Source organism: Linepithema humile, chromosome 8 (genome assembly GCF_040581485.1).
Source record: "Linepithema humile isolate Giens D197 chromosome 8, Lhum_UNIL_v1.0, whole genome shotgun sequence".
In the NCBI taxonomy this organism is placed as follows: domain Eukaryota; kingdom Metazoa; phylum Arthropoda; class Insecta; order Hymenoptera; family Formicidae; genus Linepithema; species Linepithema humile.
This window is the reverse complement of record NC_090135.1, coordinates 11,476,449-11,497,919: the sequence shown is the minus strand read 5'-3', so window position 1 is coordinate 11,497,919 and position 21,471 is coordinate 11,476,449. Positions and strand designations below refer to the sequence as shown.

General features: G+C 35.0%; 1 protein-coding gene across 7 annotated transcripts in view; it reads left to right on the top strand.

The window, feature by feature from the left end:
* The window catches only part of Myo10A (Myosin 10A), a 149,990-nt gene that overhangs the window by 95,318 nt on the left and 33,201 nt on the right, over positions 1–21,471 (top strand). For 6 of the 7 annotated variants that reach the window (XM_067360509.1, XM_067360508.1, XM_067360506.1 and 3 more), the window contains 2 exons: positions 6,281–6,355; positions 20,011–20,095. In XM_067360509.1, coding sequence (XP_067216610.1) covers positions 20,075–20,095 — 21 coding nt within the window. In that variant the 5' untranslated portion in view covers positions 6,281–6,355; positions 20,011–20,074. Of the gene's footprint in view, positions 1–6,280; positions 6,356–15,558; positions 16,134–20,010; positions 20,096–21,471 lie in introns of those variants that run through there. The other variant, XM_067360510.1, reaches the window with a different exon arrangement.

Genomic DNA, 21,471 nt, shown 5'->3' with positions numbered 1-21,471 from the left:
ATATATAAATGTATCCCACGAGACTCAGATGCACGAGTAAGTTAGAGATTAATGGGCCAACATTTACAGAAATGATTCTTTATTTCTGAAGCTGCCTGATTAAATTGATTAACACTAAATAAATTAGATCGAACAACTGTTCTGTAGCGACGAAGCTCGCATTAGTAGAGATTCGCATTGGTCTCTCTCTTTTTCTCTCTCTCTCTTTCTCTTTCTCTCTCTCTCTCTGTCTGGTCATTGGTCCGCCGATCTTCCTCCTCTCTTTTCTTCATCCGCTTCTTCTGCGGGCCCTTTTTTACACTCCGCCCTTTCGTGCTCGCCGCCGCCGGCGGGCGTTTCATTAATCTCGCGTCTCTCAATTTATTTTTGCGTCTTGTTAGGTGCCGGCTTCGTTCTCAGGTGTTTACGTCTCACTCGAATGGAGGCGCGCGATCCTGACTCGAGTAATAATGGAAAGGGGAGGACGAGAGTCTGCGGAGAATGGATGCCTTCAAAGAGAATTGCGACGATGAGCCAAACGAGTCTATGGAAAATTAACGTGGATTTTCTTCTTGAATGTGCAAAATCGAATCTCTGCTAAACTAGTTGTCCAGCGACGCTTTAACTACGCCGAAAAAACGCGTTGATTATCGCGATAGCGAAATTCATAAATATTGTTTAATTAAAGTTCGATCATCGTGGACTCGTCTCGTAACGCGATGTGGCGACTGATCAAAAACAGTCTCCTTATCGTTTCCATCGATCTTTCGACTTGACTGGTCGGGACAGGTCCCAAAGGACCGCGAAAGGGGATTCGCTGGGTTAGCTGACGTGTTCCGATCCGACAGGACCCCTGCGCGTGCTGCGGGTGCGAACTTATTGTTCACGAGACCCTACTTAGGGTCTATTTAGTAGTTCTTTTATATCAGTGTTATGTTTTCAGTAACTAGAAGAGTGCGACTAGCGTATTTTGGAGGACAGAAATAGATTCCACAAATTTTTCCTCTTCTGAGAAAGTTCTTTGATTCTATTGCCACGTGAAATAAGATAATTAATGCACGGTTATTTGTTAATATTATTAGGAAATTAATAAAATTTCTATTTTAGCGTATTTTACTTTACAAATCTTAACGTGTAAAGTCAGGGAACGTCGGAAATTTTGATTAACAACAAACGCGTTTATCGATGTATCAACCAAGCGGAACTAGATTCTCTCTTTTGTCCATCGCACTCCTCTTCTCCTTTCATCTTCAGGAAGACCAGGGATGTTCGGTGACACCAATCGGTCCGCGAATCCTCCCGGGATCTCGCGCTGACAAAGCGATGTTCTCGCGTCAGCCCTCTGTCGTTTCTGATAGAACCGATGCAGTTTTTCACGATGTTCGCGCACCAGATAATGATTCCATCCTCCCAAGGGACATTCAAGTCAAAATCTAACCAATTCGTTATTTTCAATCAGGCGAAATTAGTATAAAACAATGTTTCTTAAGTGCAACAAATAAAATGACGTAAAACATGCGTTAATAATTAATTGTATCACAATTAAATATGTTAATATATCAAAAACTGTATAAACGTAATTCTTTATAATTAATTTATAAAAGACAAAATGATTCCAAACATTTAACGATATTACCGTGTCACATTGAATGGACACTGTATTGAATGTAGTTTTTGTTCCGTCTAAGCAATGGAAACACAATTGAAATTAAATCAGGCACTCTGCTTAGAAAATCACAACAGGATCGTTCACAATGACGGGATGCAATTAAAGTGACGCGCATGCCAAAGTTCGCGCAAAAGGTGGAATATATTCCTTGTGTCTCTTGCAAACGCGGATCAGTTTGTCTCGGGCCGCGGCAAATCTCTTGGCAGGAGGAAAATTAGGTGCGGAATCCTCCAGCGTCGATCGGAAATGCCCGTCACGAATTAGCATTTATATCACCGCGGCACCGCAATGTGGAAATGGAATATCCAGAACGCTATGATAGAGGTTCATCTTGTCTTTCCGCGGTGAATTAATACGCCCGGTTTCGTGCGCACGCGAAACTCATCGACCGAAATCTCCACATATGCTCTATACGCGACGTCTTGTTATATTAATTTGATCGTTTTTTACTTTCCACTCGAATTACAGTTAAATAACAAGATTGCAAAACGTGTTAACTGACTTTCTCAAGATCTTATATTCTTTCAGTTTGATCTCTCTTTTATCTCCACAAATTATTTAAATCAACATTAATAATATGTTTCGCACGATTTTATCTCTCGGAAATTTAATTTAACTTTTTTTCCGATCCTCGGAAAATCCAAAGAGGTAGTGCGGATGTTTTTTTACATTAATTTCTTGGACTGCTTACCGCTTCTGCACGCCGTAATATCGATTTATATTTGACGCGAGGGGATTGTATATCAATATTATACTCGGGACGATCTTAATATCGAGTGTATCAATGACACCTTACGCAGGCACTTTAGGTATACCGCGCACGTATCTGCAAGCCTATTACCAAGGTACGGCACGATCCGGTTGTATTGCGTGGTATTAATTACAACCATTAGTCACGGTGTCCGTGAATTACAGCGAAGCCTGCAATTTCAGTTGCTCGATAATCATCGTCCGGTCGTTTGATGCTTCTTCGATTCATGAAGCTGAAGTTTCACTCCGCCGAGTTAATCAGTTACGATTACTGTTTACATTGCCGAATGTCTTCTATCGCAATCGACGGAAGTTTTAGGACGCTGCAATCCTGAGATTCATTCATTTATAAAAAAAAAATTAAGATTTAGAATATCACAAACAGATTAAATTTCCAAATTGAAATTATTGGACTGAGACTAAGATTATAACATGATGGTATCCGTTCATTAAGGATTCAATGATGTTAGAGCTTAAAACTCCGAGGTTTTAAGAATATTTACAATTAATATTGAAGCTTGTGTGCATTGAATTCTAGAATCAAAGAATTCGATCAACGGAACAAAATTCAGTCAGAATTTTCAGTCCAATTTTAAAATTCCGAAATTCAAGATTCTTTGTAACATATACATAAGAATTTAAATGTTCATATGAAAGTCTAAACCGATAATACCATAATACTATATTATTTAATGTGCATTCCGTTTCACGCATGATGCACACGAAGTGATGAAAAATTATTCCGTTTCACGCCAATGCGTGCATTGATGACAAAGAGGCACGCCCTCATATACCCTAGAATTTCCCATTATTTACACGCATCAAACATTTCGAACACGGTTGTAAAACGAAGTGATAAATACGATATTTCAAGAAGTGGCGAAAACATATTATTGCATAAACTCGTTACACACATAAAAGAAATTGTTTCATCGTTTAATATATTTCCAAAAATTATTCACGTTTCGTTAGCGTATTTTTTTTATGCAATTACCCTCAATTAGAGTTTTATTCATAAAAGTTGATGAAATGATTAAGATCCTGCAATACCTGAAAAAAAAACTTTCTTACAATTTTTTAAGTTAATCAGAAATCTTTCACATATAATAAACTAGACTAACAGTGCAAAAGTGATCAGTTTTTATTAGAAAGAGAAATAAACATTCTTCTTTATTTAAAAAATAAAGATTGCGTGAAGATTGACAGCTTAACGACCGTAAAACGTTTTTTCACTTTCTTTTTTTATTTTTTTTATACGAATTTTGTTGTCTGTTGTATGCTCCCGTATGTTATTTAACAGAGTCATACACAATGCTTGCAGCGCAGTCATTCTGTTTCATATAACACGTAAGTCGCTGAAATAAAATAGAACGAGCATTGAAGTGCGGACAATGCGCATGAGACAGAATGCATGTTTAGGTTTCTCTGAAAAGGCACAGCTCTCGTTCTTATTTCGCGAATACCACGCTGCTTCTATCTTGTTGGCGCCGATTTCATCGCAAATTATATTGCGGCAAAACAAACGTCACTAATTACATCCCTACCTATTCCCATAAATCACACAACGAATGGTTTACAGTGCCACATTTGCAGAAAACGCTTTGGTTGTATTATCCGCGAGAAGGAACACACAGAACTGTCTCTAGGACCAGAATCGAGGCTGGTCCATCGATCATTTTGAATCGCGCTATCCAATTAGAACTGTTAATGAAGCTCGTTGTGCAAACGACGGCCAGGATTCTCGAGTTAACCATAAATGGATTAGTCGTATTGCATGAATGCAGAATAAACTGTATCAATGAATCATTTTTGCATCAAATAATTGTACATATTTTTTAATTATTCAAGTTTTATTTTATTACATAATATTAATTAATCCAATTATAAATTTGGAACTGATAGAAATAGTTTGTTTATCTCATTATTGAATGAAAAAAAACTCATTCTGTTGAGTTATTTTTTAAACTCAGTCTCTTTAAAAGAGCGGCATTTATTTAATTTATTTTTTTAATAATGCATGTAACATATTTTAAGTTTCATGCTTGATCTAATCTAATCTACTTATCTCTTCGAGCTTATAATAAACATATTTACCTTTGTTTGCAAAATATAAATGTAATCTCAGAGACAATGGTTATTGGTCACCTCATTTAATTATTACGATGCATAGCACATAACTAATCATTGACGATAGCGAGAGCTGCGTTCGAGTATACTGCCTGTGCAAATACGCACGCTGCTGCCTTTGCATAAATACTCGAGATATCGCGTGAGAGAAGACGGCTTGGTTGCATGCGCCAAACTCGTTACCGATTTTGTCCCCGCAAATTAATTACCTTCCACCATTTGCTTTATTTTCCAGCGCCAGGGATACGGTTGTTAATCGAGTTATCAAGGCTTATAGCCGTCAAAAAAGTCATCAAACAAAAAACACATAAATCTGAAGAAATGCAATATGATCGGAGCTCTTAATCTTCTGTCTTTTAAAAAAAATATCTTTAGAATCAATATTGATTGTGACTACTTTCCAATCTGTGTTCTATTATATTTTAATAAATAAGTATTATATTTGTTGTGCATAAAATCTAATCATCTTGCGTGCAACAGACGAAACTTGAAGGGATTAAATAAAACGAGAATTGAAATATATAAAATCTATAAAAGAAAATATATAAAAGAAAAATTGTCCGCTTCACATCATACACGAAGATAAAACAAGTAAATTCAGTTCTGCTTTCGAGTGAAATTTAAAATTGCCAAAATGCGAACCAGTGTCGTTCGCAAAAGTTAATTGCGAGAAAGTAGCACGGAAATGGGTCGAGGCGGAAGGATACGAAAACTGAAAAATCAAGCCGGCCGCGTGGCAGGGATAATAACAGCTGGAATTAACAGCTAATACGGATCGATGCGCCCCGCCGACGTCGCGGCTGTTTTAAGTGCGATAATAAAAACGAAACGATTCCGGGCAAACCGGAGCGTCGCGACGCTACGCGTACGTCTGCACGGGCGAGCGGAAGAGGCGGATCCTGCGAGTGCGAGAACTTCTTCGGAGCGACTTTCGCCCCGCCTACGCCTCTTTCCCTACCACAGCCTTCATCGAATGGGGGACACACAGTGGGGGTAGCACCCCTTCCTACCGGTGGAGGACAGTTTCGATTGCTGGCCGACGAAGAGGCGAGCGGTGGCTCGCGTTGCCATGGGAACCGACGAAAAGCGTCGCCCGGGATTGTTCGAAACAATTATCCGGCGCTCAATTCCGCTCGTAGTCGAGCGCTGCGTATTTTTCTCTTTCTCTCTTTCCTTCTCTCTCTCTCTCTCTCTCTCTCTCTCTCTCTCTCTCTCTTTCTCTCAGCGACGCGGCAGCTCGCAAATCGTTTACGCGGATAAAAATTCCCCAACGACGATAGCGGCGTCGTTGTCGATAGCAAATTGTTTCTAAGACAGCTTTCTTTCGGGTGATTTGTATATTCACATCTTATACAACAGTCTAGTGTCAAATATCGCCGTTTAAGACGTTTAATTTGTCATTTGTTTTACTTTCGAGATTATAATTTAGTGCGAGCATTACGGCTAGATGAGTAAATTTGCAAATTTTCTATGCTCGATAAACTACCTGGAAATTCACATAATAATTTATATAAGTACAAAAAATGCACAATAGAATGCAGCAATAAATATGGACTGTTGAATTATCAATTTGCAACACAAATCTTATAGAACGAAAATTCTTGTCGACGAATGTGTGGATGTATTAATTTAAAGACCACTAATCTGTTTTCCAAGCTAACTTACCTAGCTAACTTACTAAGCTAAATTAACACATTGATAACTTAAATATTGCCAAGTCATAAAAAATCTAAAAATTTAATTTTTCTTTTGCAGATAATTTCTCTCCGGCGTTATTTTCTGGCGTGAACAACGACAGATGTGGTCTGAGGAAAACTAAGAAGAACATTGGTATGTCGTTTGCACATAATTTTTTTTTCTAAAACAGTCATATTAAAATATATTTTGTTTAAACGAAAAAAGGGGGAATAAAGAGCAGATCCAGATCGTGTGTAAGAGCTCGCGTGGTTAAGGCACCGCAATTCGGGCAAATGTGTTTCACGCTCCGCTAAGCGACGGCTCGATTGGAGATCAGAAAGATGTACGGTAGCACGACTACCTTTTCGGAATATAAAACCATGCATACAACCGAAATGAAAAATCCTGTACACTCGAGATAGAATTCTTGGCAGGATTTCTATTTTTCGGAATGCTAAAAAATGATAAAACTGCGGCAAATTGTGTCACATGCATACATGTCGATTGTTGAAAGATAAATTAAAATCACAACGACAGTAGTAACTTTGACATCTAAACATAAAAAAAAGATCATCAACAAACAACAAGAATCTTATAAATCTCGAAATTGAAAGTAATAAAATAATTTCATTGGTTTGTGAGTAGAGCTGAGAAATGTTACAAATCTTTACCAACGTATTGCATTACAAATTTTATCTAAATTTTATTTTTCTTTATTTTATTAAAATATCTTCTTAAAAGGGGATGAAAATTTCACGCTTGACATGGGCTTTCTATCGGAACTGTACGAAGCAATGCCTTGGTTATTTTCGCGTACATCCAAACATCGTTTCCGCATCACGTCTCCGCTATTCGCTTCGGTTCACCTGGAAATAAATATATACTCCTTATCGTTTCTAGCCAACCGATCAAAGAGCAATGATCCTGGCATCGCGTCGGCTTCGACGAAGGGTGAGTCGCAAAAATGTTCGCAGGAACTACGCCCTCGATTAGGGATGTGTAAGCAAGGATAAGGGCGAGGCACTTCGGGACAATGAACAATTTAAGCCTGCGAAGTAACTCCGCCATATTTAAAGTTATTAAAAAAATAAATAATACATTTACATATTTATAGATGTAGAATTATTATTTTGAAGCAATTTGATTGCAACTAAAGGTTTCTACACATTTAAAACAAAAGAAATTATTAAGAATTAAATTAGAAACAAGTAAATTCGAAAATATATTTTATCAGATAACTGTTCATAATCAGAGTATAAATTTATAAGAAATAATATCTTTAATCCCAAACTTTAATTCTGACTTCAAAAAATCCAATATAAATTCAAAAGAGATAGGAATTTATTTCCTATAATTTTACATGCGTCATTTTTCACATTTGAAAAATGCTGAATATCACGATGTGTTCAAATATATCATTTCATCAAATGTATCAATGATACCCGCACAGTGCTCTCGGTTTGCTATTAAGTTCTTGGACGATCGATCGATTGGCCATTTGCCGATGTTAAACACTTACGCGAGCCGTTCGTACGCGATAGTGGATGGCGATTAATTATTGGTCAACCATAATCCGACCGAGTTTAAATGTCGAACCGGGGCTTTCCGAATCGCGTGCAGCGGCGGCGCGTGATTTGTGGCGAACGTTTAGAGGACGAAATTGCATCGCGCGACTGGGTAGGATCGACTCTCCGCGCCGAGGTGATTAGACGTTATTGATGCTGCGAGATCCCGAACCGCACGGCGAACGTTCCGCCAATGAGCTAACTAAATCATTCCGAATACCATTCTGCGTTGAATAGGAAATTCCTATAGGATTTCTTCCCGTAAATTCGTAAATCAATAGATGCTTTATTTGCACCGATATACGTTTTATCGCGATAACAGCTCAATGCAAAATACACACATACAGAAATGATGATGAGTGCTAAAACAATCGTAGAACAGAATGCAAAAATTTTTATCGCAATTGTTGATTTCTTTTTCTCGCTTTTTTTAAAATTTTATTCGTCGAATTTTACAATAGAGATTGTTTCATATCTTCTAGATTATTTATTATTTAAACAACATGACAAGATAATAACAAAAAAATATCATTTTTTAGTATATAAATATGTGGCGCATTGTGCAGAGTGAGATATAAACTGCTAAAGATGGAAGTTTGAATTTTTTAAACTTCTACATGCTTAGAGAATTTGAGTTAATAAATTTTTTAATCTACTACTTCTTTGTAAGCAAACATATATTTATCTCACGTCATACGCTAGTACACTTCCGTCGTTATTTTATCATTATTTCGTCGCCGTTTCCGGCATACATGTGCTTAAGCAAGAATTACGAGTGCTGCATTACGTTAGCAATCCTCATTCTTCTTTCGCGCTATAAACCATCCGAATGAACAGGTATTATAAGCGCTTGTTTGCTGAGAAACGTGTGAAGAGTGTAAATAGCAAAGTAACTCGAATGCATTACTTTAAATAAATTTCACCTGGGATAATTTACGATTGAAAAGTATCGAACGAGACGTTAAGAACACTTGACAAAAAATATAAACTTGTTAAAAGTCTGTGAGAACAGTTGAAGATATCTTAAGAAAGAGAATGTACTATTCTAGAAAAATTAAGCTATAAATACGAATGCATTATGAGACGAAGGCGTAAGAGACGATCCTAATCGAAATAGATCGTCGATCGCCGTGGCGCGAAGATGCCCGGAGGGCTCGGAAGGCGATCGAGAAGCCGCCGCCCAGCTTTGGATCGATCGGAATTAATCGAACTCTCACGCAGGGGTGCCGCGTGAGCAGAGATTTCTGACAATTTAATTCCAGAGCGAGTTCTATCGTCGCACGCGCGACAGCCGTGGAATCTCCCATTCGATTCCACTTGGTCGCTGCTGGGCACGTTCGATCCCTGGTAAGTCGAGAACGCCACAGCGGCCATTAGTAACCGAATTAATTAGGCGAATCGGTAGCGGCGCGATGCAGTTACAATTAATCTGCAACGCCGTTCCGCACGCCGTAATTATTGTCAGGCCGCCTGCAATATTTGAATACTATCACAGGCGTCAGTATCTCTTGCTTTTGATATTGTTTTCGATAACAATGTTTTTTTTTAATATTAATTTCTCTTTAACGCAATCTCTAGGCTGATAATCTTTTCCTGTGCAATATATTTCTTACATTTTAGAGAAAAATTTAATTATATTATCGTATCTAAATATTTTCTGTTTTATAAACTTTAACAGTGAAATTAAAATGAAATTAATTCTAGTTTTATTTATATCGATCAAGTTTATCACATTTTCAACATATTTTATCGTTATTTTTATCTTCCCCAGATTAAATAATTATTAATTTTACGTCTTTATTTTTGGAAAACAATTATATCGTTGATATTATGATTTAATTGTGATTGCGTGTGCCGTGCGCCGTGAGATCACGTGCAAATCCGCTCAGCCCTACAATTTGTAGCATCTTTGACTCCTTTCGAGACCGAACTTTTCGCTTCTGAGGTGTCTCCTCGAATACGTCACGGTACTCTCAAGCGGGTGCGATGCTAATCGATTTTTCACAGCATCCGTGAGATGCCGAAATAAGCCGGTTTCGCTCTCATGCCAGTAAGTGGCTAAACCGAAGGAAAAACAGACAAACCCGACAAGATGGAGATTGCCTCAATTATGAGGATAAGAGTTGTAGGTATTGAAAGAATATTCGCAAAGAACCGGCGTCGATATAAATCGATAAAGTTATCGCGAGACGAAATTAGATTACACTGAAAGAAATAATTTTGCCCGAATGAAAAACGAGGTCTATATACTTTCTTAGATTTCAAATGATATTATCTATCTTTACTTACTGTACATATAACTTCAATCTATATTTACCAGTCTAATGTATTTTTCACATTAAAATACATTGAATATAATATTTGCAATAAAAATATTGAAATTCTTTTTCTAAAATAAAAGACTAAAAAACTTTTGCGGAAAAATATTAGTCAACAGATATCATTTATTCAATAATTAATATATTACTTAAGTAATATTCAACTCAAGTGATATTTATACATTGTTACCTATTTTTGCATACCAAAATTTTATAGTACATATCCCTCGAAATATCTGTTATTAACAGAATATTAGAATTGATCTTATAATAGTATTAAATAAACGAAGGACGTTAGGATGCATTTTCCATATTTAGAGGTTCATCCTTATGATTTCTACCATATCTTGATCCTAAGAAAATCCTTTAGTAATTTCCAACCAACTTTCACACCTCACCTTTTGATCACGCCTGGTACACGCCCTCTTTTACGAGATTATTGTCAACGATCGACACGCAGATTGTCGAAATGAAAATGAATGGCTGGAACAGGGCCACTAATACGGAGCTAACAAAATTAAAATAACGGCTTGATTTACGAGCGAATTTTCCCACGGTCTTCGGTCGGCGAACGCAAACTTGGAACTTTTTCCTCGCTCCTCATCGTCGTCGCGAGGACGACAAGGAAGTGATCCTCCTCCTATTCCTCCCCTGGCACCCTCTCTGGCCGCCGTTCTTTATTCAAAGTTGTAATAACGTTTGGCAGATGTTTCTGATATAGTGGCGCTTTATTCCGCGAACTTTTATCGAGTCAATTTAAGTTGCGGCGAGGGGCTACAGTGTTTGTAGGAGGGCCAAATCGCCTTTCCCTGCTTCTCGCCCCCACGTTTCAACCGCCTTTTCTCTTTCTGTCGGAATCTTTTCTCGTATTTTTTTTTCCCCGAACTTGGCGTGCATATTCATTCCGCGGGAATCTTGCGAGTCGCGGGACGAAATTGAGATAAAGTGAGAGCGCAACAAAAAATAGATAAAAAAGACGAGCCAGTAAATTGGTTTACTTTGAAAGTAATATCTGAAGATTTCAGAAATTTCGCACATATCTTATAGAATTTATTCTATTTAATTACTTTGTATCTCTAATTAACAGTGTAAGAAATAAAATACACATTTTACGAATTTAATATAAATTAAGAAAGTAATATAGATCATTTAATACAAATTAATAAAATAGATTAAGAAATAATAATATTATGATTAGAGTTGTTTGCTACCGTAAATTAGTAAGAATATATTGTTTTTTAAAATCAAGTATACTTAAGAATAGTTTATTATTGTTAAAGGCAATTGTAGATCGTTGAAATGATTGCGATATAAATTCCGACATACATGTTAGAGACAAGAGTAGCGGTGGCTGTAGCCCGACGATGTAACTTTATTTCTGCTCACGTGCGAATCCAATCCAAGCATGATTTTCCATTTGAAATTGAGCGTATATCAAAAGTCGAGATGTTTCATCCATATCAATCGAAGAAGAGCGTTGCGTTGCGTTCAAATTACAAAGCATATTGCCAGAAAAATTCGATATTCGATATCCTAAGCACATATTAAAATCTATCCCTTTTATTCACTCTTAGATTCTTTATTCCTCTGGCAAATATATTAGCCTAAAAATACAAGAAATTAAAGTAACATGAATAATCACTATGTTTAACACAAGATATTTTATTTTAATAATCCATTTTCATGATCTAAAAAAATCATTCAACACTACAAGTTTTATGACAAATATTTGAAATTAATTATTTTTCAACTAAGATTGAAGAATTATTTTTTGTTTTTAATTTTGTGTTGACAAATACCTTGGCAAATATATATTTTAATGTTTTTTAAGATAAAATAGAGGTTTTAAAAATTGAGAAAAAAAATTTATTCTTTATTTGCTTTGAAAAAAAAGACATTTGTTTAAAAACTGGAAACAATATTATCAAAACTGTGTAAAAATCTGGAAACAATCTTTAGTATATGTTTCTGGGTGTAAATTTTTGTTTTGTCGGCCTCTCTCCTGTTTTATTAGCCCATAGTTAATACATGCTTGACATCTTTAAGCGCGAATGTTTTTATTTGTCGACTTTATTCGTATCATTTAACGGCTGAGTATAATTCGGTGTTGATTTTATCGCGTACTCGAGTGACATATGCTCATCCGTCGCGGCCGTTTACGCAACGCTCGAAAAGCCGCCGATAAAAAAATCATATCTCACCCTTTATCATAGTTGATGAGTTCTGTCAAGAGTTCCGTAACGTTTCATCCTGATTACGCTCACGATTTATTAAAAAAATAGCTAGCGAGAAAAAGAAGTTACCAATTGCTGTTAGTAATTTTTAAAAATAAATTTTTTTATAATAGGTAAAAAATTACGCATTAATTACTAACAAAAATTAAAGAAAAGTAAAAGACACTAAAGATAGTAGGAAAACCAAAGTTAATATATAATTTTTATATAAAATTTTAAAAGCAAATGCGCAATACAAAATAGTTGGGGAAAATGAAGTAGAACGGACCGCGGAGTAAAATGGTCCATTTGTGCTAGATCTTGTCAGTGAGTGCCTCATTTGCTGGATGAACATAAAATTAGCTTTCTTGTTGATGTTTTTCAACTGTTAAAAAGTTACATATCATAAGACTATCGTGAGTTATTTATAAAGAAGCTCCGGTTTGGACCATTTTACATCTATGGAGTAAAACGCACTAAAATCAAGTTTTATAAAAATCTTAATAACAATCAAACTTTTGCAAGTTTTGAAAATTTAACATAATCTAATAATAAATCTTATAATAATTCTAAAGTTTTCTTATGCTAAGTTTTAGCTATTATTTTTATCATTAATAATCAAATATATCTATTCTTGATTAAGTAGTCCGTTTTTTCTACCTCGTCCAGCTCTACTATAGACAATTACACAAAACAATAAAAAAAGATGATTAATTTAATTTTATTTAATATATATAGATATATATATTTAATATAACAGACAAAATCTCTCGATTGATAGAATTTCTGCAGATATTTAAAAATGCACATAATTTTCTCTCTCTTATTGCATTTGAGTACACTCTATCATTTCTCATTGATTCTTAATGGTGTCATAAGCAACTTATCATCCAATGTTACATAGTATCAATTATCATAGCATACGTTATATCCAACTTATGTATCTGTTGCTGATAAAGTATATTTTATCTGTCGCCAACATAACTGAAGCTCTACTTTATCTGCTGTTGAAAAGTTTCGTTCACAGAAATAACTTTTTTTATATATCCTACTTTTTTATATATTATTTGATAAATTATTTCATTAATAATTAAATAATGAAAAATGAAATATTCTTAGTCAGAAACTTTTTGCTAAAGATTGTAACTATTTTGCTCAAAGAAATGTATTCATGTGTGTATATCTAATCTTTTCGTTATCCAGTACTTATAATACTTATTAAAAAATGCGTTATTTATTACATTCCTTTCTCTTTGCAATATTAGAAATTGCAACTGTCATAATTTTTTTTATCAATATTGTTTGATACAACACACATTTTAAACCGTTACATAAACAAGTAAAAAAAAATTGTGCTTCTTTTGCCGAACATGGAAACGCATCACTGATCGCCACGATTAAAGAATTCCTTTGATCGCTGAAGGCTACCGCATATCCTTAGCTCGCAAAATCGATGGAACGGTGAATGGAAACCTATAACGCATTACTCGCATACCTGCAATATTACGGTGCACGCGATTGCATTACTGAGCGACTAACAGAAAGAATCGCTTGGCCGCCAACTAGTTCTCGGTATAGCTAACAGACAATTGAATCCTAATTACTATCCGAATGCTTGTATTAATTGTCAAGAAAATTCAAAAATTAAATAAAGATAGAAAACAAATTTAATCATATTATTCATCTTTTTTGTATGTATTTGTATAAATAACTATCATAATTATCACTTAATCAAATAATTAGAAAATATATATTATATTGAAGATTATCCACTTTAAATTGTTAGTCAAAACAATTTAAAATTAAATACATTTAGAATCCAAATAGCTCATGTGATTCTATATTCGATTTCTGTATTCAGGATATTTTCCACTACTCAGAATTTAAAATGGTCGAGTAGTTCAAATAGTTTGGATCTTAAAATCGTATATATAGGTATTAATAATATAATATATTAATAATTATTAATAAATTAATAAATACAATAACGCATTAAAGATGGAACTGATATTTTGTACTATTTTGCATTTTTTAAATTAAAATTTATTTCTTGCGTGTGTTTGTGCATTTACAAAAATTTAGAAATAATTAATTTTTAGAAATCTGTGATGTTTTTTAAAGCTAAAATTTTAGATATGTTTAATGTATATAATTTCTTGCAAAGTACAATACTAATTTCGTGGCAATTTCGGTGCAATATTTTGTGGTTCTTTAAGACTTGAAAATTGTTTAAAATTTGAAGAAAAAAACCTTTTCTTCTAAATCTTTATTATTTTCTCATGAATAATTCATATCACCTTTTGCTTTAAGAGTGATTTAATCATCCATCGAGATATGACGATATACGATTCATCACTTAAACTAAAGTTTCTGAATTATTCAGCATATCTCCAGCTCCATTATCGAATTCCTTCTTTCCTTTGATTTTGATAGCCTAAAATTCTATCAATCGCTTGCGTGGTCCGGTTATCACGAAAGTGACGCGGGAGTTACAGAGTTGTTTAGAAAGGTGCCCCATATCCGGCCTCGCGGGGACAACGGCCGCTGATTAGATGACCTCTTTGAGGGATTCTGGTGGTCGCCTAGTGCGAATCCTACCTGTCGCATATCATATATTGTATTTGGAAAATGCGCACGAGCAGGGAAGGGAAACGCTCACCTGCACGCACCTGCAACGTGGCGCACGCAATGTGACGCGCGCGCGCGCGCGTATGCTGACCCAAACACGGCATATTTTAAAGAATTCTCACTGGGCCGTGAAACGTGAGATTTCTCCCACCCATTTTTCCCGGTCCCCCCTTTAAGAATGTGTGTTAGCTTATAGATAACCATATATTACATATTAAATATACTTCATGTTGTAGAATATTTTTTTATTTTTCACAGTTTTAATATTTACTAATTTAAGTTTTAGGCAATTACAATGTTTACTTGTATGTGATAATATGTTTAAGTATATAATTATTTTTATATACATGATTCGTTGCCTCACATGCGAATTTATGTTTGAAAGTTACTATCAATTTTGCATTACATATTAATTATAGATTATAAATATGTAATATACATATTAAAAATACATATTTATTATTTATACTTGTTATTGATAACTAGAGAAAAATTCTATAATAGCAATTTAATTATTTAATCAATTTTTCCACACAATGTGCATCATTTTTATTATTATATATAGTTATAGTGCTTACTTAAAAAAATAATGATAAAAACCATAAAATTTTTAAATGGTCATACTTCACTATATCTATGGCTTTCTCTTAATCTCAAGCAGCGTTACACAGAGTCCAAGATAAGATACTGGATGTTTCAAATCGCGAGGATAGCACCAGCGTAGTAAGCTGGTCTCAAGTATCAACCATTAGTTTCAAGTCCACCTGTAATCCGGGACCGCGTGTGTAACGGTACACAAGACAGCGTACGGTGGCTCCTCATGGCGGAATCAGGTATAAGCTTACCTTCCTCTTAGGCGAGGTCGATCGACCGCATACCACGATCCGGAATCGCGTCGTGGAAGCAGTCGTTGCTCGATCGTCCGCGACGCCCGAATCGAAAAATTCACGTCACAACGACAGGGCGGGTTTGAATTTCGTGCGCAATTTCGGAGCAGTTTCGCGAGAGTGGAGTACATAGTGTAATTTATCATTTCGCGAATTGCCACGCGTTTGTCTCCGTCTGCAATCACGATCCGCATGGATCTCACGAATTCCACATTCCTTGACTGAATGTTCCGTCTCCACTTCGAGTGATCGTTCCAGCTGGCCCGTGCTAGGATTCTGTGTCTCTCAGAAAATCAGCGATAACGTCCACGATAACGAAGGTAAGTCTCAATTGCAAGTAGAAGTCTGAGAAAGTCATTTCGACGTCACGATCCATCTCTCCTGCATAAGCGACATCGAAGATTTCGCGCGGAGACTTTAATGCCTGCAAGGCGGAGAAAAGGGTGTTGAGTGTTCATATTGTCGCGTATCATTTGTAATTGATAAATTGCTATGACAATTCAAGACTTATCTTTAATTTTGTTCTTATGTGGTTTTAAATACAATCTACAGTACAAAGCAATATTATTATAAATATTCGCGTTATCCACTTCTCTAATTATATTATATTGTTTAAAATATTATTTTATGCCAATAATTAATTAAAATTGAATTAAAACAGTGATGTATTGGTTGACCAAATAATGTAAACAATATTCATATTTTTATAAAAAAATTTTTAATTTTATTAAAACATAGTTGAGTAAATTTATAACATTTGTTCTTACATTTTACAGGAAATAGAAATATGTTGAATTTGGAAGAAAAATTACTAATTGTAAGATAAAATTATATAGATATTATTTTATATCAAATAAATCATGATTTGTACTTTGGATAAAAACAGAATAATTTAGATATTTTTTAAAATAAATATACTTGCACATGTGTGCAAGAAACTTAATTTCTGATAAGTTGTTTTGAGAAACGAACAAAAGTTAAATTAACACTCAACTAGACATATCTATGCCTATCTATGCGGGATCTCACCAGACCAGTTTAAAATCAAGAAATGTAGCTTGAATTCTGAGTTACAAGCCTTGCCGCTTGTAATTCGTATTCATTGTTAATTATGAAATAATTTGTGAGTTACAATGAGAAATATGAGAAACAAATTAATATCAAAGTAAATATAAATTAATCCAGTCAAAGTTCACGTGCAAATCTGTATAGAATCATGCAGTCGAGTCGAGATTGAAGATTCGAATGCCGTGATTGTCTATCTCGCAAATGTCGGGACAAAATTCATGCACGTTCATTCGATTGGCTTTAAAATGGCGTGTCGTAGCATGCGACACTTCAATCGATGCACGATTAGACAAAAGTATTCAAGAACAATGCAATTTTATCTACTGTGAAAGGTGACGTCTTCATTAATAGTGTCTATTTTTTTTGGAAAAAAAATTGAAAAAAATGCGAATACATCTTAGAATTTAAAACTTAGACTCAGCCTCTTTTACTTTGCAACTAGAGGCGGAAACGGATGTACCGTGGAATTGCATTTATGCATTTATAATATAAAGTAATATACATAGAAAGACTTGTGATTTTATAATGCTTTTACTTTAGATAGTAATTCCCACGCGTAGTAATACGCTACTAAATCATTTATAATATTTATGCAAATTTTATGAAATTTAATAGTGTATTTTAGTGAATGTTAATAATATTGTTTAATTGTAATTTATTTAAATATTTTATTTCTTAAAATCGAAAAGAATAAAAAAATTTACCGCTAAACTATTAAATCAAACATACAACTTAAACGTGCTAAGAAATTAGTAGCATTAAAAATTTTAATAGACAAATTAAGTAGTATCTTATTTGTATTGATTTATTTCTCGTACAATGATAATATAGAAAGGTAACACTAGAAAATTTTACGAATTTATACTAAATTATTAGAAATTTTCACGTTATAAATTTCGCATTTCAAAAGCGCTACTGTTTCTTATACGACAAGCGGAAATGATTGATGCTGAGGAAACACGGCGTGGTCGCACGCGAACGTTCTCCTCGACGTTATACGAAAGTCCGATTGTGAATGATACGGAATGAATAATAAAAATTTAGGGAGAAAGTACTTCCTAAAAGCTGTTTTCTTATCAGCGAGACTGGCCGCAGTTGGATCTCGAGCGAATCGAGAGAGGCGTGTCCTGTTTGAAGCAGCGCGAACAACATTGTTCGAATAGTTCTAGTTGGATGACGATGACTTTGAGACAAACTGGTTGTACAAACGACGAGATAATTAATCTCCCGACTGACTCTTGTTTCGATAGCTACGGGAGAGAGGCGCGATTATGAATTACATAAGATTCTTGTATCACCGCAACGTGGTGGTGCTGCTGCTTTCTCTGTCTGACCTGGATAACTTGCATCGCAAAATTCCTATTCTCTCGCCGTCATTGACGCGTGCTATATGATTATTGAAATTATGAGAGAAAGATGGGGAAAGAGATATTATTTCCCTCAAGTCGTACAATGAAACGATAAATATAACTGATACATCACTGTTTTTATTTTATTGCATTACAATTTTGCCCCGTAAACATAAGCAAATCGAAGTTTTATAATAAAGATTTAAATTCTCCATCTTTTAACCGATCTCTGCTATATATAAGTCTGCTATATTTGGAAGCTTTTGCGCGAAACTCAAATTTGTTAAATACATGCTAAATACATTCATCAGACAGAAGAGAAGGATGACGCACAACATATCGCGTCGCAAAACCGGTCGGCCATTTTGCCGTTTACCGACGAGCCGAGTGGCCGAAAGAGTTGATGATAGAAGACATTGGCGGACAATGAACAGTCAGATGATTTCGAAAGGCCAAATCACCATCCGCCGCTATTGTCTTTCCGCATACATATCTTGTGTTCTATCGAGTCTATCCTACGCATCCTTCTCACTCGCGCCCGTGTCGCAGATCGAGGGTGACTAACCAGATTAGCATAAAATTGCGAAATGCATTCCGCTGTGAGCGCGCGGAGAAGGACGCTATTTGCTACTTTTACTAGAAGCTTTATCCGCGAGATTTATCCGCACCAAGCGCAAGCATTCGTCGCGCGTGAGTGTATATTCGCTCACCGACTGCTATATGCAGAGCCGCGACTCGAATGATAGGTTTACGATGTTGTTGCTTCATAGAGATTAATAATCTTAAGCTTTTTTTTTCACATAAACCTACTTTTAAAGTAAATTTTATTTTAAACGTAACTATTTAAAAATAAAACAGTTATTATATGCCCAAAAAACATATCAAGAATGTAAACGTAATTATATAGAAGTATAAAATATCAATAAAAATTTTTTTAAAGATAGAAACAAAAATATACTATACATAAATTAGACTTAAATAACGTAATTAAGAGAAAGAAAGAAATGCATAATTTTACTTTACTGTAGATGGTCTGCGTACTTGTGATTTTTCACTCTGAAATTATTGAAGTTTCTCCTCAATATACATTAGAAAAAAATGTTTTTTTTTTATTTTGCGCAATTTATGACGGCAGAATGATGTCATATATGCAGCGGAAAATATAAATAGTGTCTACAGATATCCTATATGTGTCATAGAAATCTAAATATGTGCGTGGTTGAGTGTATCTCGATCTTGTGAGCTGAATAATCGTTGCAACACTTCCCATATTTCCGAACATATAATTATGATCGATATCAAGCTCAGCACGTTGGATTAATGTTTCTTTGAATATGGAATAGATTTATAATATTAGAGGTACACCCTTTTGTCTGAATTTCAGTGGTAATTGTTTAAATTTTTCAAAAACAGCTTTATTATCTAACATAATTTCAAGTATCAAATATTAATATTGTTGCACAAAAATTCAATATAAGGTAACCGTGTATTGATTTGTATGTGCGTACATCATAATCGTATAACTGCAGATTTCAGAATTAATCATCAATAGTCTGCGAACTATACCGGAAGTTGTGGGCTAGTTGTGGGGAGAGACGCGGGGAGATGCTTCCGTTATATGCAATTCATGTAATATGATTTCTTGCACGCGCGCAAGATCTGACATTGAAAGTCGATGTCGTATTCAGAAAGTATCACGTACAAAGCAAGCTATAAATTAAGAATCGATAATAATTTTGTAATTGTTCAAATGAAAATAAATCACATTGTTTTGTTCCAGAACGGACCGGCTGTACGAAATGATGGATACATTCATACGGAGATCAATTTAACGTCGTTTCAAAATGTACAACGAGTGGCAAAAGGTGAGTTTAACGTTCATTAATTATACTTTCCATCACTCTAAAGCCCGAGAACTGTTTCTAAAGTTACAAGATGACATTTTACAATAGAAAAATACAAAATAAATACTAACCGATTGAGAATACCAATGTCAGATTAATATTAAAGAAAATAAATTTTGTACAAACTTATTTATTGTTTAATGAGGCGTCGTAACTCCTACACATAGGAGTTCATACATTATAAGATATTATTTTTGGATTATCACGGTGTTGCACAATATTTACATAGTCACGATCGCGGTGGGATCGTTGCGTGGTCGGTGTCAATGATCTGCGCACACGCAATTGCATTACTGCTCGCAGCAGCTACTTTCGAACGCTTTATCCGACGCCTTTTGATGTCAGTTAAGAATCAATCTGTGCACCGATCGTCATCGACTTTGCAACAAGTTGGGCCAGAAAATATACAATAAAAAAATTATCAAGTTTGTTTCAAGTTTTTAAAGAATGTTAAAAGCTAGAAGTGACACATATTTTAATCTAAAAATAAAACTAAAATTATGTATATCAGTTATTTAACAATGCGCATTTCTAATTACAAATTCGTTCAGATTAGACAGTGAAAAGGTTTACTTAAGTATCGATAACTGTGATAATGCGGATCATGCTCAAAAATTTTGTTGCACACACACACACACACACACACACACAACACAAATGCGTATGGAATGCAGATGCATTGCGAGTGCTAGCGTAGTAGCGGCTTTTCACTTTTACTTTGCTCTTTGCGCATCCAATCGCGAATAATGAGCGACAGAATAATTAAGGAAGCATTTCGAGCGTAAGACATTAATAAAATTGATATAAATAACTGACATTATGGAAAATGAAGACATGACACTGCAAGAAATTTAATGAGCGGTGCTATGCTTTTTTTACTTGAGAATTTCATTTTCTACTCGCTAGTAATAATAATTTTCAGATAAAACAAGCTTATTAATAATAGAATATTTTATTTGATTTCGGCTGAGAAAAATCTCGAATTTAAATTGAACGTTGATAAATAAAAGAAATACGATAAGCTGAATCACTTTGCAAATAAATAGCTGGCAAAGAAATCTGATTAATTCCAATAAATCAATCCATGCTAAAGGTAAAAAAAAAGAAATAATCGTGTCCCATCTTGAAGTTGCGTTCGCCACGCTTGGCAATCGACAATTTCTATCGCTCTTCTGCAACTCGCCACGGCCGCTAGGCAGAATCGCTTCCCTTCGCGCTCCTACCGTCTATACCTTCATATGCAACGTGTGCATGTGCATATACGCTAAGTGCGCGCGCGCGTATTTAGCGCGTAATTTATATAAGAAGAAGCACGCTTGGTTCCACCCCAAAGCGCT